Source organism: Dendrobates tinctorius, unplaced genomic scaffold (genome assembly GCF_039654945.1).
Source record: "Dendrobates tinctorius isolate UK_male_01 unplaced genomic scaffold, ASM3965494v1 ptg000154l, whole genome shotgun sequence".
NCBI lineage: Eukaryota > Metazoa > Chordata > Amphibia > Anura > Dendrobatidae > Dendrobates > Dendrobates tinctorius.
In genome coordinates, this window is record NW_027361821.1 from 1,105,196 (window position 1) to 1,130,664 (window position 25,469).

General features: G+C 42.3%; 1 protein-coding gene across 1 annotated transcript in view; it reads right to left on the minus strand.

Moving 5' to 3' along the window:
• The window catches only part of LOC141050884 (vascular endothelial growth factor receptor kdr-like), a 261,295-nt gene that overhangs the window by 140,135 nt on the left and 95,691 nt on the right, over nt 1-25,469 (minus strand). Inside the window, exons 5-7 of the mRNA XM_073547555.1 lie at nt 15,762-15,921; nt 9,533-9,669; nt 6,946-7,105 (exon numbers count right to left, since the gene is read on the minus strand). Coding sequence (XP_073403656.1) covers nt 6,946-7,105; nt 9,533-9,669; nt 15,762-15,921 — 457 coding nt within the window. The remainder of the gene's footprint in view (nt 1-6,945; nt 7,106-9,532; nt 9,670-15,761; nt 15,922-25,469) is intronic.

Here is a 25,469-nt window from a genome sequence, read left to right on the forward strand (position 1 = left end):
CTTCCAATAGCTCAGATGAGGAGCATCCACAGCAGACATCGACATCGCAACAGCTGTTATCTGGCAGGCCCGGAGCACTCCAAAGACAGGTTCCAAACATCAAAAGAGTTGCTGGACAGCTTGTCCAGAGGGTCAAAAGATCACAGCGTGCTAGGCCGCAAAATGTCTGCCAAAGTAGGAAGAGTGCAGTGTGGCACTTTTTTGAACAAAATCCTCATGATCAGGCCAAGGTTATCTGTAAGAAGTGCGCAAAGACCTTTAGCCGAGGGAAAAATCTGAAAAATTTGAATACCAGTTGCATGCTTAGACATTTAACCAGCATGCACTTGCAAGCGTGGACACAACACCAAACCTCAAGTGCCACATGTGCAACTGATCACAACGAAGGTAGTCATCAACGCTACATTGTTTCCCCCACTGTAAGCCCACCGGTTAGCACAGCAGCAAATGTTGAGGTGTCGTTGCAAGGCCACAGCAGTAAGGGAATCCCACTGTTATATCAACGAAAGACTGATTCTAGGCCATCAGAAAGAACACCAACTCCATCACCATCATCAACCCTCTCTCAGTCCGCCCTGTCCACCGCTACTTCCACCATATGCAGCTCTCAAGTCCAGCTCACCCTCCCAGACACTATGAGTAGGTCAAGAAAGTACTCAGTCTCTCATCCGCGTACACTGGGTTTGAACGCCCACATTGCCAAACTAATCTCGTTTGAGATGATGCCCTTTCGGTTGGTGGAAAGCACAGCTTTCCGCGAACTCATGGCCTATGCAGTACCACGCTATGACCTACCCAGTCGCCACTTCTTCTCTCGCAAAGCCATCCCAGCCCTCCACCATCATGTGAAAGACCGCATTGTCCATGCACTCAAGCAGTCAGTGAGCGGAAAGGTGCACCTCACAACTGATGCATGGTCCAGTCGGCATGGCCAGGGCCGTTACGTGTCCATCACTGCGCACTGGGTTAATGTGGTGGATGCAGGGTCCACAGGGGACAGCGGTGGTGGGACAGTGCTGCCTAGCCCACGGTATAGGAAACAGTTGGCTGTAGGCGTTCCACCCTCCTCCTCCTCCTCCTCCTCCTCCTCCAGAAGCGAAAGCTCGTCCACAGAGCGCAGTCGTACGAGCACTCCATCTGCAGCTGCCACTGTTGCACACGATGTGTCCCCCTATCGAGCAGCTAGTGGAAAGCGTCAGCAGGCTGTGTTGCAGATGATGTGTTTGGGCGACAGACATACCGCCGAGGTGCTGGCCGAGTACTTGAAGCGACAAACTGAGTCATGGCTGGGCAGTGTACATCTTGAGGCAGGCAAGGTAGTTAGTGATAACGGCCGTAATTTTGTGGCAGCCATAGCCCTTTCAAAACTCAGCCACATACCTTGCTTGGCTCACACCTTGAACCTGGTGGTGCAGTGCTTCCTCAAAAATTATCCGGAGTTAACAGCCCTGCTCCAGAAGGTGCGAAGACTGTGCGCGCACATCCGCCGGTTGCCTGTACACTCCGTTCGTATGCAGAAGCTGCAGCGATTGCTCCACCTTCCCAACCACCGCCTCATTATCGACATTGCAACAAGGTGGAACTCCACCCTGCACATGGTGGAGCGGCTGTGCGAGCAGAGGCAGGCCATAATGCATTTGTGGGAGGATACACGGCCAGGCACTTTGAGAGCAGACATGGAGTTGACAGGTGTGCAGTGGTCGAAGCTGAAAGACCTCTGTAAAGTCCTTCAGTGTTTTGAGGAATGCACACGGCTGGTAAGCGCAGACGATGCCATCCTAAGCATGAGCATCCCACTTATGCGTCTGCTCATGCAAACTTTGACGCACCTTAAGGAGCAGGCGTCTGCAGCCAATGTTGATGAGGAGGAAGAGGAGGAGGGAATCCTTGATGACATTCAGCCATTGTCTGCTCAGGGACCTCTCCTGGACGAGGTGGAGGAAGAAGAGGAGGAGGAGGATGATGATGGGGATGATTACTTAGGGGAGGAGGATGCATCTCGTGGGGCAAGTGAAAATGTTGGCGTGGCAAGGTCTGGTACAGGGTTTGTGCGTGACTGGAGGGATGTGGATTTGCCAGAAAGTGCTCCTCCAACCAGCACTTGCAATGCATCATTGACACCGGGAACATTGGCCCACATGTCAGATTATGCCTTGCGGATCCTAAAAAGGGACCCCCGCATTGTCAAAATGATGAACGATGACGACTACTGGTTGGCCAGCATCCTGGATCCACGCTATAAAGGCAAATTACAAAACATCATGCCACAGGAGAACCTTGACCTAATATTGGCTAATAAACAAGCAACTCTGGTAAATCGGTTGCTTGAGGCATTCCCAGCACACAGCAGCGGTGATGGTTCTCACACGAGCCGTACGGGCCGGGGGCAGCTTGGCAGAGGTGTTCGTGGTGCACACAGCAGAAGTGGCGTTGGAGACAGGGGTTTCATGACAATGTTGTGGACTGATTTTTCAAATACCGCTCACACAACTGGTAATACTGCATCGATGGAAAGTGACAGGAGACAGCAGTTGTCAACCATGGTTACAAACTACTTTTCCTCCCATATCGATGTTCTCCCACACAGGTCATTCCCCTTTGACTATTGGGCCGCTAAACTGGACACCTGGCCTGAATTGGCACAATATGCCTTACAGGAGCTCGCTTGCCCAGCTGCAAGTGTGCTATCGGAAAGAGTCTTCAGTGCAGCTGGATCAATCCTGACAGAAAAAAGGACCCGTCTGTCAGTCCAAAATGTGGATGATCTAACCTTCATTAAAATGAACCACGCATGGGTTTCCAAGGATTTTGTCCCACCTTCCCCTGATGACACATAGGGTGACAGAAAAATGGCTTGCTTTGGTCCACCTCTTCCTGGGACTTGACCTATTTCGCCTTTTGCATCAGATGAATGTCCAACATCAACATATGCCACTTTCTAAAACTCCCTAACTGTGCTGCCTCCCCCCCCATGGCCGGGGTCACCACCTAGCGCACGACACCGTGCGAGTGCCGTTGCCCTGGACAGGTGGGTAGGCCGACTCTTGGGCGCGGGCACTAGCACAGGGTCCCTCATAGTGCAGTCAAGTGTCTCTGACGGTGGTGGTGCACACCCGCCGTCAGACACACCGCTGTACTATGAGGGGCCCAGTGCCAGTACCGACGCCCACGAGTGGGCCCCCCTTGCTTGGGCAGGGCCCCAGCATTTGCAATCTTTACTTCTCCCTGCTCCTCCGCTGTGTAATCTGGGCCGTCAAATCCATACTGTGCCTGACACCGTCTGAGCCTGCCTCCTGAGACATATATTTTGAATGTGTACGCTATCCATACATGTTATCCGGGGATACGGTACCCTTTCTAACCTTTGTGCAATCACGTGCAATCCATACTGGGCCTAACACCGTCTGAGCCTGCCTCCTGAGACATATATTTTGAATGTGTACGCTATCCATACATGTTATCCGGGGATACGGTACCCTTTCTAACCTTTGTGCAATCACGTGCAATCCATACTGGGACTGACACCGTCTGAGCCTGCCTCCTGAGACATATATTTTGAATGTGTACGCTATCCATACATGTTATCCGGGGATACGGTACCCTTTCTAACCTTTGTGCAATCACGTGCAATCCATACTGGGCCTGACACCGTCTGAGCCTGCCTCCTGAGACATATATTTTGAATGTGTACACTATCCATACATGTTATCCGGGGATACGGTACCCTTTCTAACCTTTGTGCAATCACGTGCAATCCATACTGGGCCTGACACCGTCTGAGCCTGCCTCCTGAGACATATATTTTGAATGTGTACGCTATCCATACATGTTATCCGGGGATACGGTACCCTTTCTAACCTTTGTGAAATCACGTGCAATCCATACTGGGCCTAACACCGTCTGAGCCTGCCTCCTGAGTCATATATTTTGAATGTGTACGCTATCCATACATGTTATCCGGGGATACGGTACCCTTTCTAACCTTTGTGCAATCACGTGCAATCCATACTGGGCCTAACACCGTCTGAGCCTGCCTCCTGAGACATATATTTTGAATGTGTACGCTATCCATACATGTTATCCGGGGATACGGTACCCTTTCTAACCTTTGTGCAATCACGTGCAATCCATACTGGGCCTGACACCGTCTGAGCCTGCCTCCTGAGACATATATTTTGAATGTGTACACTATCCATACATGTTATCTGGGGATACGGTACCCTTTCTCACCTTTGTGCAATCACGTGCAATCCATACTGGGCCTAACACCGTCTGAGAATGATAGATGGGGCCCACCATACACTGGAACATTCCAAAGGTGGACATCAGACACTGGAGCAGCATTTACAGGGCCCATTATACACTAGAGCATTAGAAATGGGGCCCATTATGTTTGGAGCATTATTTGGGCCCATAAGACAGTGGAGCTTCATCCATGGGGACCAACATATACTGTAGCATTATGTGGAGCTCATCATATACTGTTTCAAACATTATATGGGACCAATGATTCTGTATGGAGAAATAGATGGGCCTCGTCATGAGATGTAAAAAGTGAAGTATTTTTCATTGCACTATACCGCTATTTCTCTGCCGTATCGGAGCATGATCATTGATGAGTTGTGGTATGTGTTAAAGGGGCGCTCTTTCGCCCAGGGCACATGAAAACCTGCAGCCAGCCCTCCCCCCCCACAACTTTAGCCAAATAACCCCCATTTTTCAGTGCGTAACTTGTATTATGAAGTTAATTAAGGTTGACAAGCTTAAGTAAGAAGAATTGATGCTTTTGGCATTCAAATGGGCACTGTAGGTGTGTTTCCTGTCCTCCTCTCACTGCCGACTTTTATTCCCCATTGACTTACATTGGGTTTCGTGTTTCGGGACGACCCCGACTTTTCCCTATAATCGGACGATCTTGCTCGACCCGACTTTTGGAAAAGTCGGGTTTCACGAAACGAAACGCGACCCTAAAAAACCAAAAGTCGCTCAACTCTAGTGATGGTGATTGTGTCTTATCGATGTGCTGCCTAGTGGGCCCTGGTCTCATCTTTGCCTTATCTTGTAACTCTCTGCTCTCTCTATATGTCTGGGTTATAGAATTGGTGGAAGAAGAGACAGAGCTCCTGATTACAGACATGTGTCACTTACTGGGCTGCTTGCTGTAGTTTTGATAAATCAGTGTTTTATCATCAGGAAATTATCACTAGAGGACTAGTAAATCTGCTGCCATGTATACTTTCATATTCATGAGCTTGGTATATCTCGCCCTCACACCAATGATTGGAAGCTTTCTGCCTATGCGCAGTGTAAACAGAAAGCTGCCAATCAGTGGTGTGAGCGGGATTATACAGAGCTCAGCATTAGAGAACTGCTATATCTGCGGCAGATAAAACAGGTATTTGTCAAAAATACAACACACAGCCCTGTAAATGACACATCACTGGAATCAACGTCCCTGTCCCTTGATTTGTGCTGTTTTCACTTTGATGCTGCGTAGTGCATGCGATGTGAGGGTTTACAAGTCTTCAGTCACATAGAGTGGCTGCAGACTTGCAGCCTAAGGCTGGGTAACCCCTTTAAATAAGTATTGAAGGTTGTATAATTGATTAAAAAAAATTAGTTTTGTTGATATTTTGACCTTGTTTAACAATATAACTTTGGCAATTATGAAAATATAGGTAGTGTATATATCTGGTTGTTAGTTATCTATTCTTTAGCTTAGGCCGGGGTCACACTTGCGAGAAACTCGCACAAGTCTCGCGTCACAGTACCCGGCACTGCCGCCGGCACTCGGGAGTGGAGTGTGCGGCTGCATGTATTTCTATGGAGCTGAGCGCTCTGGTCCAAGTGCTGGCGACAGTGCCGGGTATTGAGACGTGAGACTCCTGCGAGTTTCTCGCAAGTCTGACCCCGGCCTTAAAGGAACAAACAGTCTTACTTAAAAAGTTAGGTTTATGGTAACGAGGTCCACTGCAGGTAGAGCATAATTACCAAGAGAAGAATTTTAATGCAAGGAAATAACTAAGTGAGAGAATAAAATCTGATTTTCTGAAAACATGATTGTCACTAAACTGGAGTGTTAGTGGAGAAACCCAGCATGACCGCTGTAGAGAAACAGTCCCAGACTTCACTTTCACATAAACATTTTGGGTGGCAGAATCAATAGGGCGAGCCATTCCATGTTATTACAGTGATTTTTATCTTTCTTCCACAGAACTACCCTTCTATTTGCTTTATTTTCCTAAATGTATAAAACGGTGGCTGCAGATTCCTTTGGTATCAGTGAGAGGAATGCGGCCGGTCTGATTATTTGGTTTAGGACAGACTGTGGTAGATCAATAATGGAATTCAAAACTGTGTTATTACACATTCTGCTAATGGGGAAACCAAGGATATACGGTAATAATGAATGTTACATTATTTTCTCAAATAATGCTGCACAATGAATTCCCCATGGAGCCATGCGATTAGGACTTATAACCTTGTGGAACCATTTTCGACTTGAAACAAAACCTCATGTGATCTCAAATATTAAATGGCATTTGAAGGGCAGAACTGTTGGCTTCTGTGCTTACAAGAGAGATACTACACAAAGGGGGCTCTAAAATGTCCATTAAAACATTAAGTTTCTTTTTAGTATCTTATGTTGTGTACCCTGATTTTTGCTCAAACTTTATCAAACACACTAATTGTTCATGAAACCAATTAATGTTTCACAACGCCGGTCTTCATGAATCGGGCCCATTGAAGACATGGATTCTGAACTGTGCTATATAGACTGTACTTATAAATATGAGATGCTAAACATACACTTTCATCAGAATATCGTATATATCAAAACTTTCACTTTTTTTTTGCTCGTCTCATCGTTTTTTCTATAAGATTTCTTTTTCATACCAATATGATGTATTGCTACATTTTTATTGTTGTTATTCCTATACATACCATAAACAGTTATTGAAATATTTTTGGCCACGTGGGGAAAAAACTTGTTCCTGCAAATGTACACTCCGCTGTGTTTCCTTGTCACATTTTTAATTTGTAGAAGCCTGTCTCCCGCATATCCATTCCCCATATCAAAATGTGTTTTCGTAGAATCCAAAACCTGAAGGGAATTAATACGTGTAGGTTAATTAATGATTATTTATAGCAAAATGACATTATTTTAAATCATTAACCATTGTCATACTCTGTACAGCTCTGCTTGTTTACATAAGACTTTTCTATGTTTGCTTATGTTTTATAAATAACTAATGAAATAAGATGTTATATGTTTCTATTATTCATCAAATACTGTAGAGTAATAGATTTCACCAACATCTCTGATGTGAATGCATCATCAGCTATATTTTCTTATAGAATTATAGGCAGATGTAGCTTTTTGAAGCAGGATAACTAGTCAACTAACCAACCTTTTAACTAGACAATCATGTTTTCCTGTACTGGTTCCTGGGCATGTCATTGCTACTCCTAATCAAGACATGAATTTGTTAGTAGACTGGAGGATGTTTGTTAGCAGGGAGGCCACCACTGAACCCCACAGCAGCAAGGACCAGTTAGTTAAAGGGACACCAAACCAAGAGATGAAGGTTTCAATTAATCCCTTCCCGCCAATGCCAATTTTAGTTTATGCCCATGTGTTTTTTCTTCCAAAAGCCATAACATTTTTATTTTTTTCACCAAAGGTAGCAAGACCATGATTAAGACTTCTGTCGAAATGCGTAGGTCCTAGTCCTCCCTGTTGCACTGCAATGTTGCTGAGCGCACAAAAATGCAACAGAGTGCATTTGGCGCACGTCGGCACAGCGCAAAAAGGGCGCATGCGCCGGCAAAAACATACCAGCGCACGGCCAGCGTACCCAATGCTAAATATAGGGTACGCTGGTCGCATGCAGCGTCATGTGCCCAGAGGAGGAGCTGACCGGAGGGGGCGCGGCCGGGGACGGAGCTTAGCAGCAGCGCTGCGCTTGGTAATGCTAGTGTGAAACTTGCCTAAGTCTTGTTTTTTTGGAGGACAGCTTGTAGTTTCCAAGGATGACAGTCATTTTACCATACAATGTACTAGGAATTAGGAAGAAAATTCCAAGGGTGGTGAATAAAATACAAGCCACCATTGTTTCTTGGGAGTTTCTTTTCACAGGGAAACATGATTCTCCAGGCCAGTATGATTATAGCAGTACCAGTTTTGTTTATTTTTAAATTTAAGTGGAGAAATTTAAATAATAAAAAAAAATATTAGCAATTTTCAAGTCTTTCGACAGATTCTGAATGGTACTTAGGTCTGAACTTTGACTGGGTCATTCACACACATGAATATGCTTTGATCTAAACCATCCATTGTAGCTCTGACAGTATGTTTAGAGTCATTCTCCTGCTGGAAAGTGAACCTACGTTCAAGTCTTTTGCAGACTCTAACAGGTTTTCCTCCAGGATTGTCCTGTATTACTTCTTACATCTTCTCATCAACTATTACCAGCTTCCCTGTCCCTGTTGCATAAAAGCGCCCACAGCACGATGATGACACCACCACGTTTGACTGTGAGGATGTTGTTTTCAGATTGATGTGCAGTGCTAGTTTTCAGTAACACATAGTTTTTTGCATTTAACCCAAAAAATTCTACTTTGGTCTCATTTAACCAGGGCACCTTCTTTCACATGCTCACTGTGTTTCCTACATGGATTTCTGCAAACTGAAAACTGGACTTATGGCTTTTTGTCAATAATTGATTTCTTCTTGCCTCTCTTCCACAGAGGCCAGATTTGTGGAGTGTACTAATAGTTGTCCTGTGGACAGATTCTGCCACCTGAGCTGCGGATCTCTGCAGCTCTTCCAGAGTGACCATGGACTTCTTGGTTGCTTGCTTGGCATGTCAGTTTAGAAAGATGGCCATGTCTTGGTAGGTTTGCAGTTGTGCCATATGTCTTCCATTTTTGAATGATGAATTTAACAGTGCTCCGTGAAAAGTTCAGAGCTTGGATTTTTTTTATAACCTAACTCTGCTTTACTCTTCTCCACAACTTTATCGCTGACCTGTCTGTTGTGTTCCTTGGTTTTCATGATGCTGTTTGATCCTACTGTTCTCAAACAAACCTCTGAGGACTTCACAGAACAACTGTAGTTATACTGAGAATAAATTACAGTTGGACTCAATTTACTAATTATAGAACTTTTGGAGGAAATTAGTCAGTCAGGATTTTCTTTAGAGCTATCAGACTACAAGGCGCTGAAAACAAACACACATCACAATTTCCAGATTTATACTTTTTAAATATATAGAAAACCAGGTATTGTTTCCTTTACACTTCACAATTACTTGCTACTTCATGTTGGTATGCCACATAAAATCCCAATAAAATACATTTAAGGTTGTGGATATAATGGGAAAAAATGCTGGACAGTTCAAGGGATATGAATACTTTTTCAAGGCACTATGTCTACGCACATGTAAACTGTAATACAATTCTACAACACACTTAAAACAAGATATTGTTAATTGTAACTGTAGCCACAAGGACTTGTTTCATGTTTTACCTTTCCTTCTTGCACCCATTCTATGGCCACCCTGGCATTATATGGGACTTCTCCAGTGCAGATCAAATTAAGTGTTTCTCCAGCCAGCAGAGTGGAACTTTTTGCTTCCACAATGGTAATTTTCGCTTCACTTGTAACTGCAATAAAATATGCAAATTGTTATGAAAGATGGAGGAGAACTAAGGAGTCATTAAATTATCTTATTTTCTGCACTTCCTATGTATGAGTAATAGGAATTATGTTTTATACCAGATGATTCATGGGGAATGGGGCATCATGATAATCCATATGAGTGCCTAATTGGATATAATTATTCTTTAGAATAAAGAGGCTGTACACATAGTAAACCCCTGTTCATATATCTGCCTGAATCTGTCTGCTGACAATGAAGTGATAGGGTCATAGCCTCCATGGCAGTGGTCTCCAACCTTCTGTCGGTCACTGTCAAATATGACACAGAGAGTTTAGCCCAACTGGATAGGGAAACTGAATAATCTTATAAGAAGATGGCACAAGTTCTTCATTATTTTTTATAAAAGTACTCATTTTGGAAAAAAAGAGGACACCAAAACTGCCTCAATTCTCAATTAAAATATGACATTCCCAAGATTACTGCAGTTAAACCCCAATCGCCCATGTCGCAATCACAAAAGTCCAGGAGGCTAATATATCGTATGGGGTTTTAATTGGTCATCAATAATTTTCTTTACCTAACAAAACAGGATGCAGGCTGAAATAGACAAAGCTCCTCACAACAGTGCCAAGACAATTCACTAAATCTAGGCTTCCTGTAGTGAGCCACCGAGGAATGAGATTATTGGCGTCAACTACTATCACAATTCTATTTTATGGTTTTAGGACCCTATTTCGCCTCAATATTAAGGGTGTTCACTGCATTGCTTGTTAGTATCGTCACAATCAGCAGAAAACAAAGTGTTCCCCTGTTGCCTCAAACCCTATTCCCCCCTACACTGATCATCTGTTATTTGTGAGGAAGCCTGGCAATAAATGTCCAATTTTTCTGCAGCATCCTCACAGGAGAACGTAAGCTTTACTCGAGTTCATTCAAATCAATAAGTCGTCTAGATAATGAAGCACAGGACTTGTACTCTGGAATAAAAGACTATATTGCGCTTCTCTTTCTTTTTTTTCTCCCTACAGATAAGAATACTAAACAGAGAATCTAATTATCTTAGAAAACAAGTTATTTCAGAATGTAGCTCCCAAACCCAACAACCCTACGAAGTACCAATATGAATTTATGAAATATGCCATTATTATACTCTGTTTTTAGTCTTAGTTCTTTGTATGCCTTAATCATGCATGAGAAGTACAGTGACATGTAAACATTTGGACACTAGGCCAGGATTGGTAATATAACCAACCAGGCATTTTCCCGCTGGGTCGCTGTCATGTGGGCCGCAGGCAGCAGCGCCCGATCATCTGGCCGCTTGCCAGCTGATGCGGCCACTGGCCTGGCTGTTGCTCCTGCCGCCGACCCTCTGCGGGCACGGCGGTTATAGTTTCCAACCCTCCCGCACTGCAGGGAGATAAGCAGCCACGCCCCCCCACGCACCCCATCCTTGCCGTAGCATGAGACCTCCCCCCCGCAGCCACTCACAGCGTTGCTTGCCTGCTCTCTTCTCTGTTCACAGGACCTGTGATGAGGTCACAGGAGGGGAGGAGTCAGGTGTCACATAATCAGGAGCCTTTATCCAGACCCCTGATCATGTGACCCCTGAATCCGCCCCTCCTGTGACCTCATCACAGGTCCTGTGCGCTCAGCCTTGCCTCTTGGTGTCTGCAAGACTCTGCTGTGCTGTTGGCATGGTGCTGGATGAGGTAAATACCGTATGTGTGGGGTCAGGAGGGGTTTACACTGTAGATGTAGCAGAGCTGTTTGTGTATGAGGTGTACGGAGTGGAGCTGTGTGTGTACGAGGTGTACGGAGCGGAGCCGTGTGTGTACGAGGTGTACGGAGCGGAGCCATGTGTGTACTTGGTGTACGGAGCGGAGCCGCGTGTGTACGAGGTGGAGCCATATGTGTACGGGATGTACGGAGTGGAGCCATGTGTGTATGGTGTATACGGAGCGGAGCCGTGTGTGTACGGAATGTACGGAGCGGAGCCATATATGTACGGGATGTACGGAGCGGAGCCAAGTGTGTACGAAGCATACAAAGCGGGCTTTTCCCACAGACACAGGAGTACATGGCGGAGCCCCGAGGAGCATTTTAAAACACACACATGACGTTCCACCTGAAGTGATGTGCTGGAAGCTGACCGGAAATGAGATAATTTCTTGAGGAGATTGTGACGGAACCAGGAATGCTTCAGATCCATCACCGTGTCCTCCTCCGACAGCGCAGACAGCAGGATCACCTTGGAATCAGGGATGTCGGCCATGTGAGCGGATCATGATATGTCCTGCATCGGGAGGCTCAGGTGGGCACTACAATGGGAGCCGGGCTGCTATAGTATCTTTATAGAATCTTTCTTTATTTCTTTCTCTCTTTTTCTTTCTTTCTCTGTTCTTTCTTTCTCATTCTCTGTTCTGTCTTTCCCTCATTTTCTTTCTCTCTCTCTGTTCTTTCTTTCTCTCTCTAATCTTTCTTTTTTCTTTCTCTCTCTCTGTTCTCTCTTTCCCCTTCGTTCCTCTTTCTTTCTCTCTGTTCTTTCTTTCTTTTATTTACTTCTTTCTTTTTCTCTCTCTGTTCTTTCTCTGTCTCTCTCTGTTCTTTCTTTCTCCTCTTCCTTTCTTTCTTTCTCTCTATGTTCTTTCTTCTTTCTCTCTATGTTCTTTCTTTCTCTCTCGCTCTCCTTTCTTTCTCTCTCTTTTTTCTTTTTTCTCCCTCTCTCTGTTTTCTCTCTTCCTTAGTGCCAGTCAGTGTGCCCATAATGTCAGCCACTGTGCCCCCAGTACCAGTCGGTGTGATCGGCAATGCTAAATGGGTGCGATTAGGCGTGGACATAGGTGTGACTAGTTGCAAAATGGGTGTGGTCGGGCGTGGCCTAAAATTTGCGGGGCGGCGTGCGCAGCGCGCCGCAGTCTTTATCCCTCTTTCCCTTCTTCAAAAGTTGGGAGGTATGATAGGGGCAGCTATGCCCAGGGGGTCTGGTTGCCCAATGGATAGCAGTTCTGCCAGGAATTCTGTGATCGTGCGTACAAAAGGGGACAGAGCTTTGGGAGGAGTACTGTACCTAAAAGCAATAAATAGGACTGAGCTAAAATACTGGGCACAGCTCTGACTACATGTTATATAGTCGTGTTAATGTCCTCTCACTTCTTGTAACCTACAAGTGTACAAAGATATTATATAGTCACCATGTGACTAGTGGGCCTGTGCAACTTCAAATGCCAAGGCTGAGTTTTAGTTACAGTCCGGCCCTGTTGGACACCCCTGGTCAAAATTACTGTTATTGTGAACAGTTAAGCAAGTTGAAAATGAAATGATCTCTAAAAGGCCTAGAGTTAAAGATGACAAATTTCCTTTGTATTTTAGACAAAAAAAATAGATATATTTTCATATTAACAATTACAAAAAGGAAAATAGGCTGATGCAAAAGTTTGGGCACGCTTGGAGATTTGTGTGTCCAGATAACTTTAACCAAGGTTTCAGACTTTAATTAGCCTGTTAGGATTATGGCTTGTTCACTATCATCGTTAGTAAGGCAAGGGGATGCAAATTTCCCAGCTTCATAAAAACCCAGCCTTCTCTTAGGGTACCGTCACATTTAGCGAAGCACCAGCGATCCCGACAACGATACGACCCGGTCAGGATCGCTGGTGCATCGCTAAATGGTCGATAGTGAGCTGCCAAACAGGCAGATCTCACCAGAGACATAGCAGCTGTCGGCGGTCGTTACTTACCTGTCAGACGCGGCGATGAAGACGTCCTCCCGCCCGCGTCCACGCGTCGCTCATTGGTGCCAGCAGGAAGCCCAACAGGAAGTGGCCAACGAGAAACGGCCCAGGACGTTCTCGCGCGATCAGCAATAACCAGCGGGGGAGCCGATTGGAGGTAAGTATCACACATAGCGATATCGCTAGCAATATCGCTGCTGCGTCACAAAATCGGTGACGCTTTAGCAATATCGCTAGCGATCTCGCTTAGTGTGACGGGCCCTTAACCTTGTGCCAAAAAATAGCAGCCATGAATTCTAATAAGCAGCTGCCCAGCACACTGAAAAATAAAATAGTGGAGGCCTACAAAGCAGGAGAAGTCTATAAGAAGATAGCAAAGCATTTTCAAGTTGCCCTTTCCCCAGTTTTAAATGTAATTAATAAATGGCAGTTAACAGGAACAATGGTCAAGATAATGTCTGGAAGACAAAGCAGAATTTCAGTGAGAGATGCTTGTAGGAAAAAAGGCAAATCATTACCCCTGCTTGACTGCAGAAGACCAGAAAGATTTAGCAGACTCTGGATTTGTGGTACATTGTTCTACTGTTCAGAGACACCTGCACAAATATGGTCTTCATGGAAGAGTCATCAGAAGAAAATATCTACTGCATTCTCATGATAAAATTGAGCATCAAAAGTATGGTAAAAAACATCTAAACAAGCCTGATGCATTTTGTAAACAAGCTCTGTGAACCAATGAGGTTAAAATAAAACTCTTTGGCCACAATTATCAAAGGTATGTGTGGAGAAAAAAAGGGCATAGAATTTCAGGAAAAGAACATCCTGCCATCCATTAAGCATGGGGGTGGATCAATCATGCTTTGGGGTTGTGTTGCAGCCAATGGCACGGAGAACATTTCATGGGAAGAGGGAAGAATGGATTCAATGAAATTTCATCAAATTCTTGATGCAAACATGACACCATTTGTAAAAGAGCTTAAGTTGAAAAGAGGATGGCTTCTAAAAATGGATAATGATCTTACACACGTGTCAAAATCTACAATAGACTACCTCAAAAGGCACAAGCTGAAGGTTTTACAATGGTCCTCACAGTCCACTGATCTGAATATCATTGAAAATAATTGAAAATCTGTGGCTAGACCTCAAAATAGCAGTGCATGCAAGGCGACCCAGGAATCTCACAGAACTGAAAGAATTTTCGAATGAAGAATGGATGAAAATCCCTCAAACAATAATTGAAAGAATCTTGGCTGGCTACAAAAAGCATTTACAAGCTGTGAAAGTTTCAGAAGTGAGTGTTCTTCAGAGATTTAATGAGATATACAAAAATAAGAAGTAACCATGAAGGCTGCCCAAACTTTTGCACCAGTCCATTTTCCTTTTTGTAATTTTTAAAATGTAAAAGATGAAAACATATAAGGATTTTTTTTGACTAAAATGCAAAATGTGTCACTTTAACTTTAGGCTTTTTAGAGATTACTTCATCTTTAAGTTGCTTAACTGCTTACAATAGCAGTAATTTTGACCAGGGGTGCATAAACTTTACATGCCACTATATGTATATCTAAATGAAATTGATCAACAAAATGTAATACAAAGTTTCTTGTTTGGGGGCTCCATGAATTCTACTAACTTATGATTAAATCCCAAGGACTGAGCAATAAGTATCAAGTTCACTCTCTATTTCCTCGCTTGTCATTCATTTTAGTAGGAATTTGGTTAGTGAAACTCGATAATTCTCCTGCGCCTGTTTTCTCAACAAATTTAGAAGCATTTATTTAATGCAGTATAGCGCAACAGAAGAGTGGCACGTTGGATAAGTCAGCAGTTTGTCTTTTTTCGCTAATATTTCTGATTTTTTTTTATGTGAATGATCCCAAATCTGCTGCCTTCTGCCAGTGCTCCCGTGTGCCTAATCCCAAACGGAAATTTGGGGTGCTGAACTGTAGTTTACATATGTAGTCTTTATTTCAGCGAGAACAAGCATGCAAAGAATATTTTAAATTCTGTATATTTTTGTTTTAAATCACGTTAACCCATTAGAGGATTTGGGCAAAAAATTACATATTTGACTATTTGTTCCATATGCTGTAAAATTAGAGCTGCCAAAACATTAGAAGATATTCCTAGCTGTTTTTCCCAACTCTAAACTTTAACTAGTATAACATTTGATACAATGATTAACTGTTCTGAAATATAAAGAACCGGAGGTGACACAAACTGGCAACAGAACCTGATCCTGGAAACACCACAGCTAACATATGTTGAAAGTCTTTTACAAAAGAATTGTTAAGATGCCAGCAATCATAATGAATTGAGATTAAAATAGATCATGAAAAGCCCCAAAACAATATTTCATGCTTACCTACGTTTTGCTTCCAGAACATCGAGTAATAATGTTTTCCTTTGACCTCAGTTTCACACATTACAATTTCTTGAAGGCTATCGTGAGGGGAATGTATGGTAAAACCGATCCTGGGGTCCCACTCCATTCCATGCTGATCTATTTTAGCTCTATTATAAAACTGAAGGGAAGAAACAAAAATTGGATTTTTTACAAAATACATCTGTATATTATTGGCAAAATGTATATACAGAGATTGAACATACTACAAAAAATTAATGCTCTTCGAAAGTAATGTTCTCCAACTACCAACACTGACCACTGGATACATGACAAGTTATATATTGTTGGGGTTTACAGTAATTTTTCTTTGTATGTATTTGTTTCCCCTATGGTCTCCATGAGTTAAATGATTTTTAGAAAGTTGATAAACTGTGCCCTAAGTCCCATCACTAGAGGACTTAAAGGGAATCTGTCACCCCATTTTTCGACTATGAGCTGCCGGCACCGACATCAGGGGCTGATCTACAGTATTCTGTAATGCAATGTAACCTGAAAGTTAAGAAAAAAGAGTTAGATTATACTCACCCTGGCGTTGGGTCCGGTCCGATGGGTGTCGCTGTCCGGTTCGGCGCCTCCCATCTTCTAACGGTCACGTCCTCTTCTTTACTGTCTGCCATGGCTCCTGCGCAGGCGCACTTCTCTACCCTCAACAGGGCAGAGCAGAGTCCTGCAGTGCGCAGGTGCCCGGAGAGGTCCGCAGCCTTCGCATTGCAGTATTCTGCTCTGCCCTCAACAGGGCAGAGCAGTGGGCTTGCGTCGGAGCCACGACAGGCAGCAAAGAAGAGGATGTCACCGTCAGAAGATGGGAGGCGCCGGACAGCAACACCCATCGGACCAAGACCGGACCGCCCCCCGGTGAGTATAATCTAACTCCTTTTTCTTCTCTTTCAGGTTACATAGGGGGCTTATCTACAGTATTACAAAATGCTGTAGATAAGCCCCTGATGTCGGTGCCGGATTCCCTTTAACCAACAATTCAAAGAAAGGACCTATGCAGACCGCTACATGAATGGAGCAGGTGTCGAGTATGCATACCTTTGCTCCACTCATTGTTAATGAGACTGCTGGAGATAGCAGAGCTTTGTACTCTACTATCTATGGCATTCTGATAGACAATTAACAGAGAGGAGGTCCTCATGCTCAAACTCCATTCCATTCAGATGGGGTTCTGATGAAAGTCAGATACTCATTCTTGGGACTGGTGAGGATCCCAATGATGTTTTCCATTGGATTGGGGAAAACTTATATACTTGATTCACACTCTTCAAATACGTCACTGAACTCATTCTGATGATAAAGTTTGTAACTCTTATGTTTCTACTCCTGAACTCATTAGCTGAATGATAAGGCTTATAAACTGATAGATTCATAATTAATTTGTCAGGACGCTATGAACAGCGTAACATAGAGGTTTGTAGGAAAAATAAAGTCTAAGACACATGCATCTGGGTAAAAAAAAATTGATAAGAAAAAAAACGGAATTACTATTTTCTCAGTGCTTTTTTGTATTGTTGTTGTAAGATGTCTAAATAGTTTGCTACATTTCAAAGTAAGAAGGTGGAGAAGACACACTCAAGTCTGAAGAGTTAAGCCCTATACACACTTTAGATGGTTAATGGCTGAATGATGGTTTGGCCGATTGCTCTGCTAGCAACTATCTGAGCCAGTTCTTCCATATACAGAAGCGCATGCTAGTGTGTTCTCTATGAAAGAGCCACTGCCAGACATGTTTAGCAGTGGCTTATCTTTTAGAAAATAAGAGGATTATCTGTTGGGCGACTCCATACACATAGACTGTTGGCCAAATCCATTGAGTTTAGTGAGTTCAATCGATGTTAGTCTGATGAGATGGTGGCCTTCACACTGTATCCCTTTCAGCAAAGCACTATGCAATCCATTGATAAAGAAAAGGGAATACAAATGTCTCATCATTTGGTTTCTCGGTTTATTTATTTTCCGCTGCTTAAATACATATTATCAACATTTTCTACAGTGCGGTAGAAAGTTTATAACCGTGTATATGAGTTCTTGCACCCCAAAGACAGGAGGCAATATGTTTAAAGAAAAGAGACATAAAGAAAAAACGAGCATTCACATATAAAATTATTGTTCAGCAGTGGAACAACCATCCGCAAAAAACTGTAAAGTATCAGGTTACATGCTGTCATCTAGTGGATAAAGCATAAGATTTTCACTGGTATATCAACATGGACACAATAGGGCGAAAATGAATGCTCATATTTTAGGAAATGTCCTTTTCAGTCAGTATAAATATGTAAATTGGATAAGGTCCACTGCCTGTCCGAGAGTGTGAGAGTGTCTGAAAGCAAGCATGATCAAATGGTAATGAGTACAATGCTAATAATATTAAAAATACTCATACAACTCAAGCACAAAGGACGGCTTTTGTAAAATGAAAGTCTTTTTTGGAAACACTTGTATAAAGCCTGTTCACACTAATATTAATAATTTCATTTTTCAGCTCTGCATTAGGAACATAAGAATGGAATATAAGTACGTCATAAACAGTGGACGTAATCGACACCATCGGCATCAGGCACTTCCTATTTTCTGTTAACGGTTTTATACTTTTTTTACGGTGTGAGCCATTTTACTAGATAAAAAAAGCATTGTGACATGCTGTGTTTTATTTTTTTTTGGTAAAAAGGATTGAATCTGCAATCAAGCCTCCTAAGGCTGGTTTCACATTAGCGTTTTTTTGCGCAGTGCATCATGCGCATCCATGTGCATGTGTCATGCGTACCTATGTTTAACATGGCGTGCGCATGGTCTTGCATTTGCACGCGTTCGTATGCGTTTTTCGTATGTTTTTTCAAGGTGTGCGCCTACGCGCGTCAGACACAACCTCTTGCATTTTTGGGTCCACCGAAAGACGTAAAAAAAATGCATGCGCACTCTTGTACATGGAATGCGACAAAATAATGCATTACAGTCTATGGGAACGCAGGCATGCGCATGGACATGCGTTTGTCTGCGTTTTCATGCTCATGTGTTTTTGGCGTAAAAATGTGTAGACACTGGTTTTTAACCCTTAGAGATCGAATGTGCATAAAAAACGCAAACGCATGCAAAAACGCATGATGCGTTTTTTGCATGTGTTTCTATTGCGTACGATGGGCTGCGCAAAAAAACGCTAATGTGAAATTAGCCTAAGACAGATGTGCGCATAGGCTGGAATGTTTTTTATAGTTTTCATAGTATATGACTTCAAACCATTCTGTCAAGACTACCAAGTCTCTTTTTAAGTGAATCTCCACCTTTTTCACACCATAAAACCGTCTTTGTTGCCCATGGTAAGTAATCACAGTGGCGCTTTCAGTTTGCATTCTGCTTTTGGGAAATGAAACTGTTGTTTTGACATACACTCAAGGTGTTTGGCGTTTGCTTTTTTTTTTTAGCTTTTTCAAGCAGGTTCCAGTCGGAACCCACGAGAAAAATTTGTTGTGTGCACTTACACTTTAGACAGCTTTCCTAATTTTGCCCGGCTGCCCTTATTTCACATAATGCCCTGTAAAAGTCATGTTTTTTCAATTAGTTGGATGTCAAACATTCAGAGACTTGTGGGAACAATTGCTGTTTTTGAACACTCCATTAAAATGACTTTTTAAGATATAACATAGGTGCTATGGTTGAATGTGGACAATGCTCCCAACTACAGATCCTTCACTCACATATCAAAGCTCTTCCTGAATCCAACATTAATTGGTTCCATATTTCCTTTATCGTGGTCATGTCAATCAGCATAGTTACTTGTGCATAGTACTGAAAGATGGGGAAGGTATTTATCATTATGCTCATGAAAGCATCCAAACCACAAGTCTATTTCCATTAGAGATGCCACTCATTGCTTGTCGTCACAATCGGCCTCTCTCATCTGACTCATATAATTGTATGGAGTATGCTGTACTTTCATGACTCAACATCAGCCAACTAAAACATATATCACATTGTCTCTGGGGTTTGCTTTCAGTGATGTAAATTCATAGCTGGTAATTGTAGACTGTCCCAGACTGATAACTAAGTTTTGCGCTATGTGATGACCTGATAAATATCGATGAAGAACGTTTCATTAGATATTTTTGTAAAAACAAAGAATTGTTTTGTGATAATGTCAGAAAAACCACAGCGCTCAATATTTGCCCAATGATTAATGATGATGTTGCTGAAAGGACCTTATCTGATTTGTCCTTTTCTGACCATATAACCTAGTAATCTATACTCAATGTTGGAAGCCAAAAATATTCTATGAAGTCCTAAAAGACTCATTAACCACTTTGTTTGCCAAATTCATCTTTTGAAGTATTAAACTAATCTTGCTATTTATTTGGTATTTCTCAATTATAGCAGACACAGCAGATTATATGCATGTTGAGGTGTTAAAGAGGCGCTGTCAGCTTTCCCGATATGTCTTTTTTAGTAGATACTTGTACTCCCTATGACATAACAATTCTTCAACAGTCTTACTTAGAACTCCACTTGGTGCTTTATTATTCATCCAAAAAATATATGAATAAATTGAAAATTGGCCAATACAATTTGAAAGATCTCAGACAATTATGGCATATTCACAGGACGCCTTATCTAAAGAACAGATGTCCCCAACTCCTATCTCATGTCTGTTATGAATAGAGAGATGGGCAAACGCTTTATTTTATGAAACTTATAGTTAAAGTCAATAATACATGACCACCTCTCTATTCATGCTCCCACAAGATGGGGCCTATGGGAACACTCATTCATGGGATTGGTGCAGGTCCCACTTATCAGACTTTTAAGGCATTAAAATACGCCTTCAACTGCATTTACACCTTCAGTTTTGTGTGGTCCCAAAATTATCTGGCGGCCACTTCTTACATTTACCCATCAAATCAAACATTAAGAAGTCAGAAGGCAAACTATCTACAGTACTACTATACACATCAGTATTGTATACATGATATAAACCACGTGATATATAACCCATGATATAAGATATAATAAATATTATTATATAGTTTATGTATTAAAAAAAAACATAATATAAACCAGTGGTTTATGGCTCATTCCCTCCTCCCGAGTTTACAAAACTACAGCTCCCATCCAACTCGGACAGTCTCCAGTTATTTCACAATGTTAAATGAATAAGTAAAAGCAGTAGTGGATACAAATAACACTCTGTACTCCAGGTCTTTGAGCTGGACATTATGTTTATGCTTCCCATGTTGCTGGACGCTCAAGTTCAGGATCCGGTCCTGCTCGGCCCTTATTCGCCTAGACATCACTTTGACACATAGTAAGGTTTTAATACTAGAGGTTAGGACCATACCGAATTTGGGTTCACCTTGACGCTGGTGGGATGGCTTTTACGCTTTTTTTTTTATCAAGAGCTGTGCTTACTAGGTTCGCTGTGTTATTTGTATGCATTATTGCCTTTTATTTATTTTCTTACAGCAGGGTATATGTTCATTTTGTTTCTTTCTTAGGTTTTGTCTGTTCGATGGCCAATGTGAACATGTACCTATTTTGCCTTTCAACCAACTTATACTCCAGTTCATTTTGTTCGGTTATATTTCACAATTTTGTGGCAAACTTCTTTAACATAAAGCCATGAATTAAGATGATTGTTCTCTAGCCACTAATAAAACTTTTCCCCTGTGATATTTGTACAGGTACAGACTGTCAGCTTAATTTTGGCCTTTCTATATTTAACAACGCTGAATACTTCCCTGCATAGACTTCCTTTATACACAGGAAGCCGACTGAATGTCTCCACACGACTCTATCATTTCCTTTCAAGAAGTAGAATTGCAATTAGGTCAAATCTTAGGAGGCAACTAATTTGTAAGGAATAGAGACCGTTACTGTTACTATCAGCAGGGACAAAGAAAATATGAAAACTAATTACACACAACTGCTAATTCTAACTTTGCAAGGCTACTTTGGATTACTACGCTTTGGGAAATGCGTTGGACTGGAATTTGAGAATTCTCACAATACACATTTTTTGTTTCCTTCCACGGACCAAGACTGCCAACTAGACTTTTTATTTTTTGATGAATAGCTTATTAAAAAATCATGAAGAGACAATATGTTTTTTTTTTTATGGACACACTGGAAAACGATAATAAATTATTCTGATTATATATTCTCCAGGTCTACAATTCTGATGTGAAGACATTAGCTGCAATCACTGTACACTGCAAAATGATGATAATTACAATCAATATAATACGTCTACGTTTCTTCAGCTTCCAAAAAATCACGGACGCCTATTATTTTTATTTTTTATGGACAAGGCAAAAAAGTGCCCTATTTTCACGGACTGTCGAGGAATTACTGGACGGTTGGCAAACCTGTCACAGACCAAAACAAGACTGGAAGGAAAATTAAAATTGGCCCTAACAAGCATCTAAGTGTTTATGATGCACGGAATCACATTGCAAAGTGCTCATATTATTGGCCAGCACTTTGGCATCTCATTCGGTAACTATTGTTGTGTTGCACACATACATGCAAATGCACGTGAGTAAGTAGAAAGCAGCGTACGGAGTCATTACTGTGATTCCGAGGATGCATTCATCTTTCTAAGTATTTTATCACTTCTAACAATGCAATAGTTCACAAAATTTGTAATCACTCAGCACGAAATTCTTCTCAGGGTGGCTTGCCAATTTCAACAGACTTTGCATAGCAGCCTCCAAGAAACATGCCCAAACTGTAATTAAACAATTTGAAACAGAAACACAACTTCAAGAGAATGTCACATCGAGAAGAATTATGGTTTGGAAATTCTGTCAAAACACAGTCAATGGAGAGAAAGCAAAAGCTCAACAAACTCTAACCTTGTGGCTGCCTCCTGTACAATGCATCACAGATCCTCTGGGGTAGAATAAGTCTGCTATCAATATCAAGGCATCTGGTGAAGCCATTGAGTATTATGAATAACCCTATTTTCACATACGTGTTGTAAAATATATCACCTTAAGAGAAACTAAGTGAAGTGCAGTACTACAAGAGCTTTACATCATACATCTAGTGTGCTCTAACTCATCACCAGGTGTTACTGTCAGTTACATCCAAGACATTGATCTAGTACATATAAGTGAGCATGACAGCCTGTAATAATTACTTTAGTGTATGGACTAAACACACTTTTCCATTTACTTAAAAAGTGTTGTCCCATTTCTTAAAATCTTTTTCCCTAGACCAAACTACACTGTACTCACCATCCCCAGGTCCAGTACTTAGTCTCAGCAGAAGCTCTGCTGTATCTGATATTGGCTGTGGCACTGACGTCATGTCATCAGCAGCTCTGAGCTGGGTGCTCCGGGCAGGGCCACCGAGCTCATTGATTGGCTGCCACATTGTTGACATAACATTAGTGCCACAGCCAATAGCAGAGCTAGGAAGAGCACTGAACACGGAGATGGTGAGTAAAGCATAGTTTGCCTTTTTATAACCTAGGGATGAATTTTTTTGGACAGGGGACATCTCTTTTAAAGTCTTGTGTGCTTAAAATCATACTCCCTTGTTCTTCTGATAACATCTGTTATAACGTGCTCCATACTGCTGAAATGATAATATGCACATTGACATTGGGCAGCATGGTGGCTCAGTGGTTAGCACTGTTACTTTACAGCACTGTTGTCCTGAGTTTAAATCCCATTAAGGACAACATCTAGGGGAATGTGGAAACACATGACCAGCCATCTTTACATGTAAGTGTTGTTTTGGTACTTGCCATTATGATCCTGTGCAATTAAGATTGATCTATTCTCTTTTTCCTCTATGTGTAACTTTTACACTTAAGCTCCATTCAGTACTTGCTTTGGACCCATCTTACTGTTATTTACATACAGTGGGTAAAATTAGTATTTGATACACTGACGATTTTGCAAGTTTTCCCACCTACAAGGAATAGAGAGATCTGTAATTTTTACTGTTGGTACACTTCACCTGTCAAAGACAGAATCTACAAATCAGTCATGACTTGGTCTTCCAGTATGACACTGACCCGAAACACACAGTCAGAGCAACTAAGGAGTGGCTCCGTAAGAAGCATTTCAAGGTCCCGGAGTGGCCTAGCCAGTCTTCAAACCTGAACCCAATAGAAAATCTTTGAAGAGAGCTGAAACTCAATGTTGCCCAGCAATAGTCTCGAAACCTGAAAGATCTAGAGAAGATCTGTATGGAGGACTGGGCCAAAATCCCTGCTGCGGTGTGAGCAAACTTGGTCAAGAACTACAAGAAACATCTGACCTCTGTAATTGCAAGCAAAGGTTTCTGTAATAAATATTGATTCTGTTTTTCTATTGTATCAAATATTTACAGTAGCAGTCTCTAAGCAGTTTACTGCAACTTCAGTGCAAAGTAGTGATGGGCGAGTAGCATCGTTGCTCGGGTCTCCCCGAGCATGTTTTGGTGATCTCCGAGTATTTTGGCATGCTCGGAGATTTAGTTTTCGTTGTCTCAGCTGCATGATTTGTGACTTGTAGACAGGCTGAATACATGTGGGGATTTCCTAACAAACAGGCATTCCACACATGTATTCAGGCTAGCAGTCACAAATCATGCAGCTGAGGCGACGAAAACTAAATCTCCAAGCACGCCAAAATACTCAGAGACCACCCGAGCATGATTGGGGAGACCCGAGCAACGAGTATACTCGCTCATCACTAGTGCAAACCACTATATACAGTGGGGCAAAAAAGTATTTAGTCAGTCAGCAATAGTGCAAGTTCCACCACTTAAAAAGATGAGAGGCGTCTGTAATTTACATCATAGGTAGACCTCAACTATGGGAGACAAACTGAGAAAAAAAAATCCAGAAAATCACATTGTCTGTTTTTTTTTCATTTTATTTGCATATTATGGTGGAAAATAAGTATTTGGTCAGAAACAAGCAATCAAGATTTCTGGCTCTCACAGACCTGTAACTTCTTCTTTAAGAGTCTCCTCTTTCCTCCACTCATTACCTGTAGTAATGGCACCTGTTTAAACTTGTTATCAGTATAAAAAGACACCTGTGCACACCCTCAAACAGTCTGACTCCAAACTCCACTATGGTGAAGACCAAAGAGCTGTCAAAGGACACCAGAAACAAAATTGTAGCCCTGCACCAGGCTGGGAAGACTGAATCTGCAATAGCCAACCAGCTTGGAGTGAAGAAATCAACTGTGGGAGCAATAATTAGAAAATGGAAGACATACAAGACCACTGATAATCTCCCTCGATCTGGTGCTCCACGCAAAATCCCACCCCGTGGGGTCAGAATGATCACAAGAACGGTGAGCAAAAATCCCAGAACCACGCGGGGGACCTAGTGAATGAACTGCAGAGAGCTGGGACCAATGTAACAAGGCCTACCATAAGTAACACACTATGCCACCATGGACTCAGATCCTGCAGTGCCAGACGTGTCCCACTGCTTAAGCCTGTACATGTCCGGGCCCGTCTGAAGTTTGCTAGAGAGCATTTGGATGATCCAGAGGAGTTTTGGGAGAATGTCCTATGGTCTGATGAAACCAAACTGGAACTGTTTGGTAGAAACACAACTTGTCGTGTTTGGAGGAAAAAGAATACTGAGTTGCATCCATCAAACACCATACCTACTGTAAAGCATGGTGGTTGAAATATCATGCTTTGGGGCTGTTTCTCTGCAAAGGG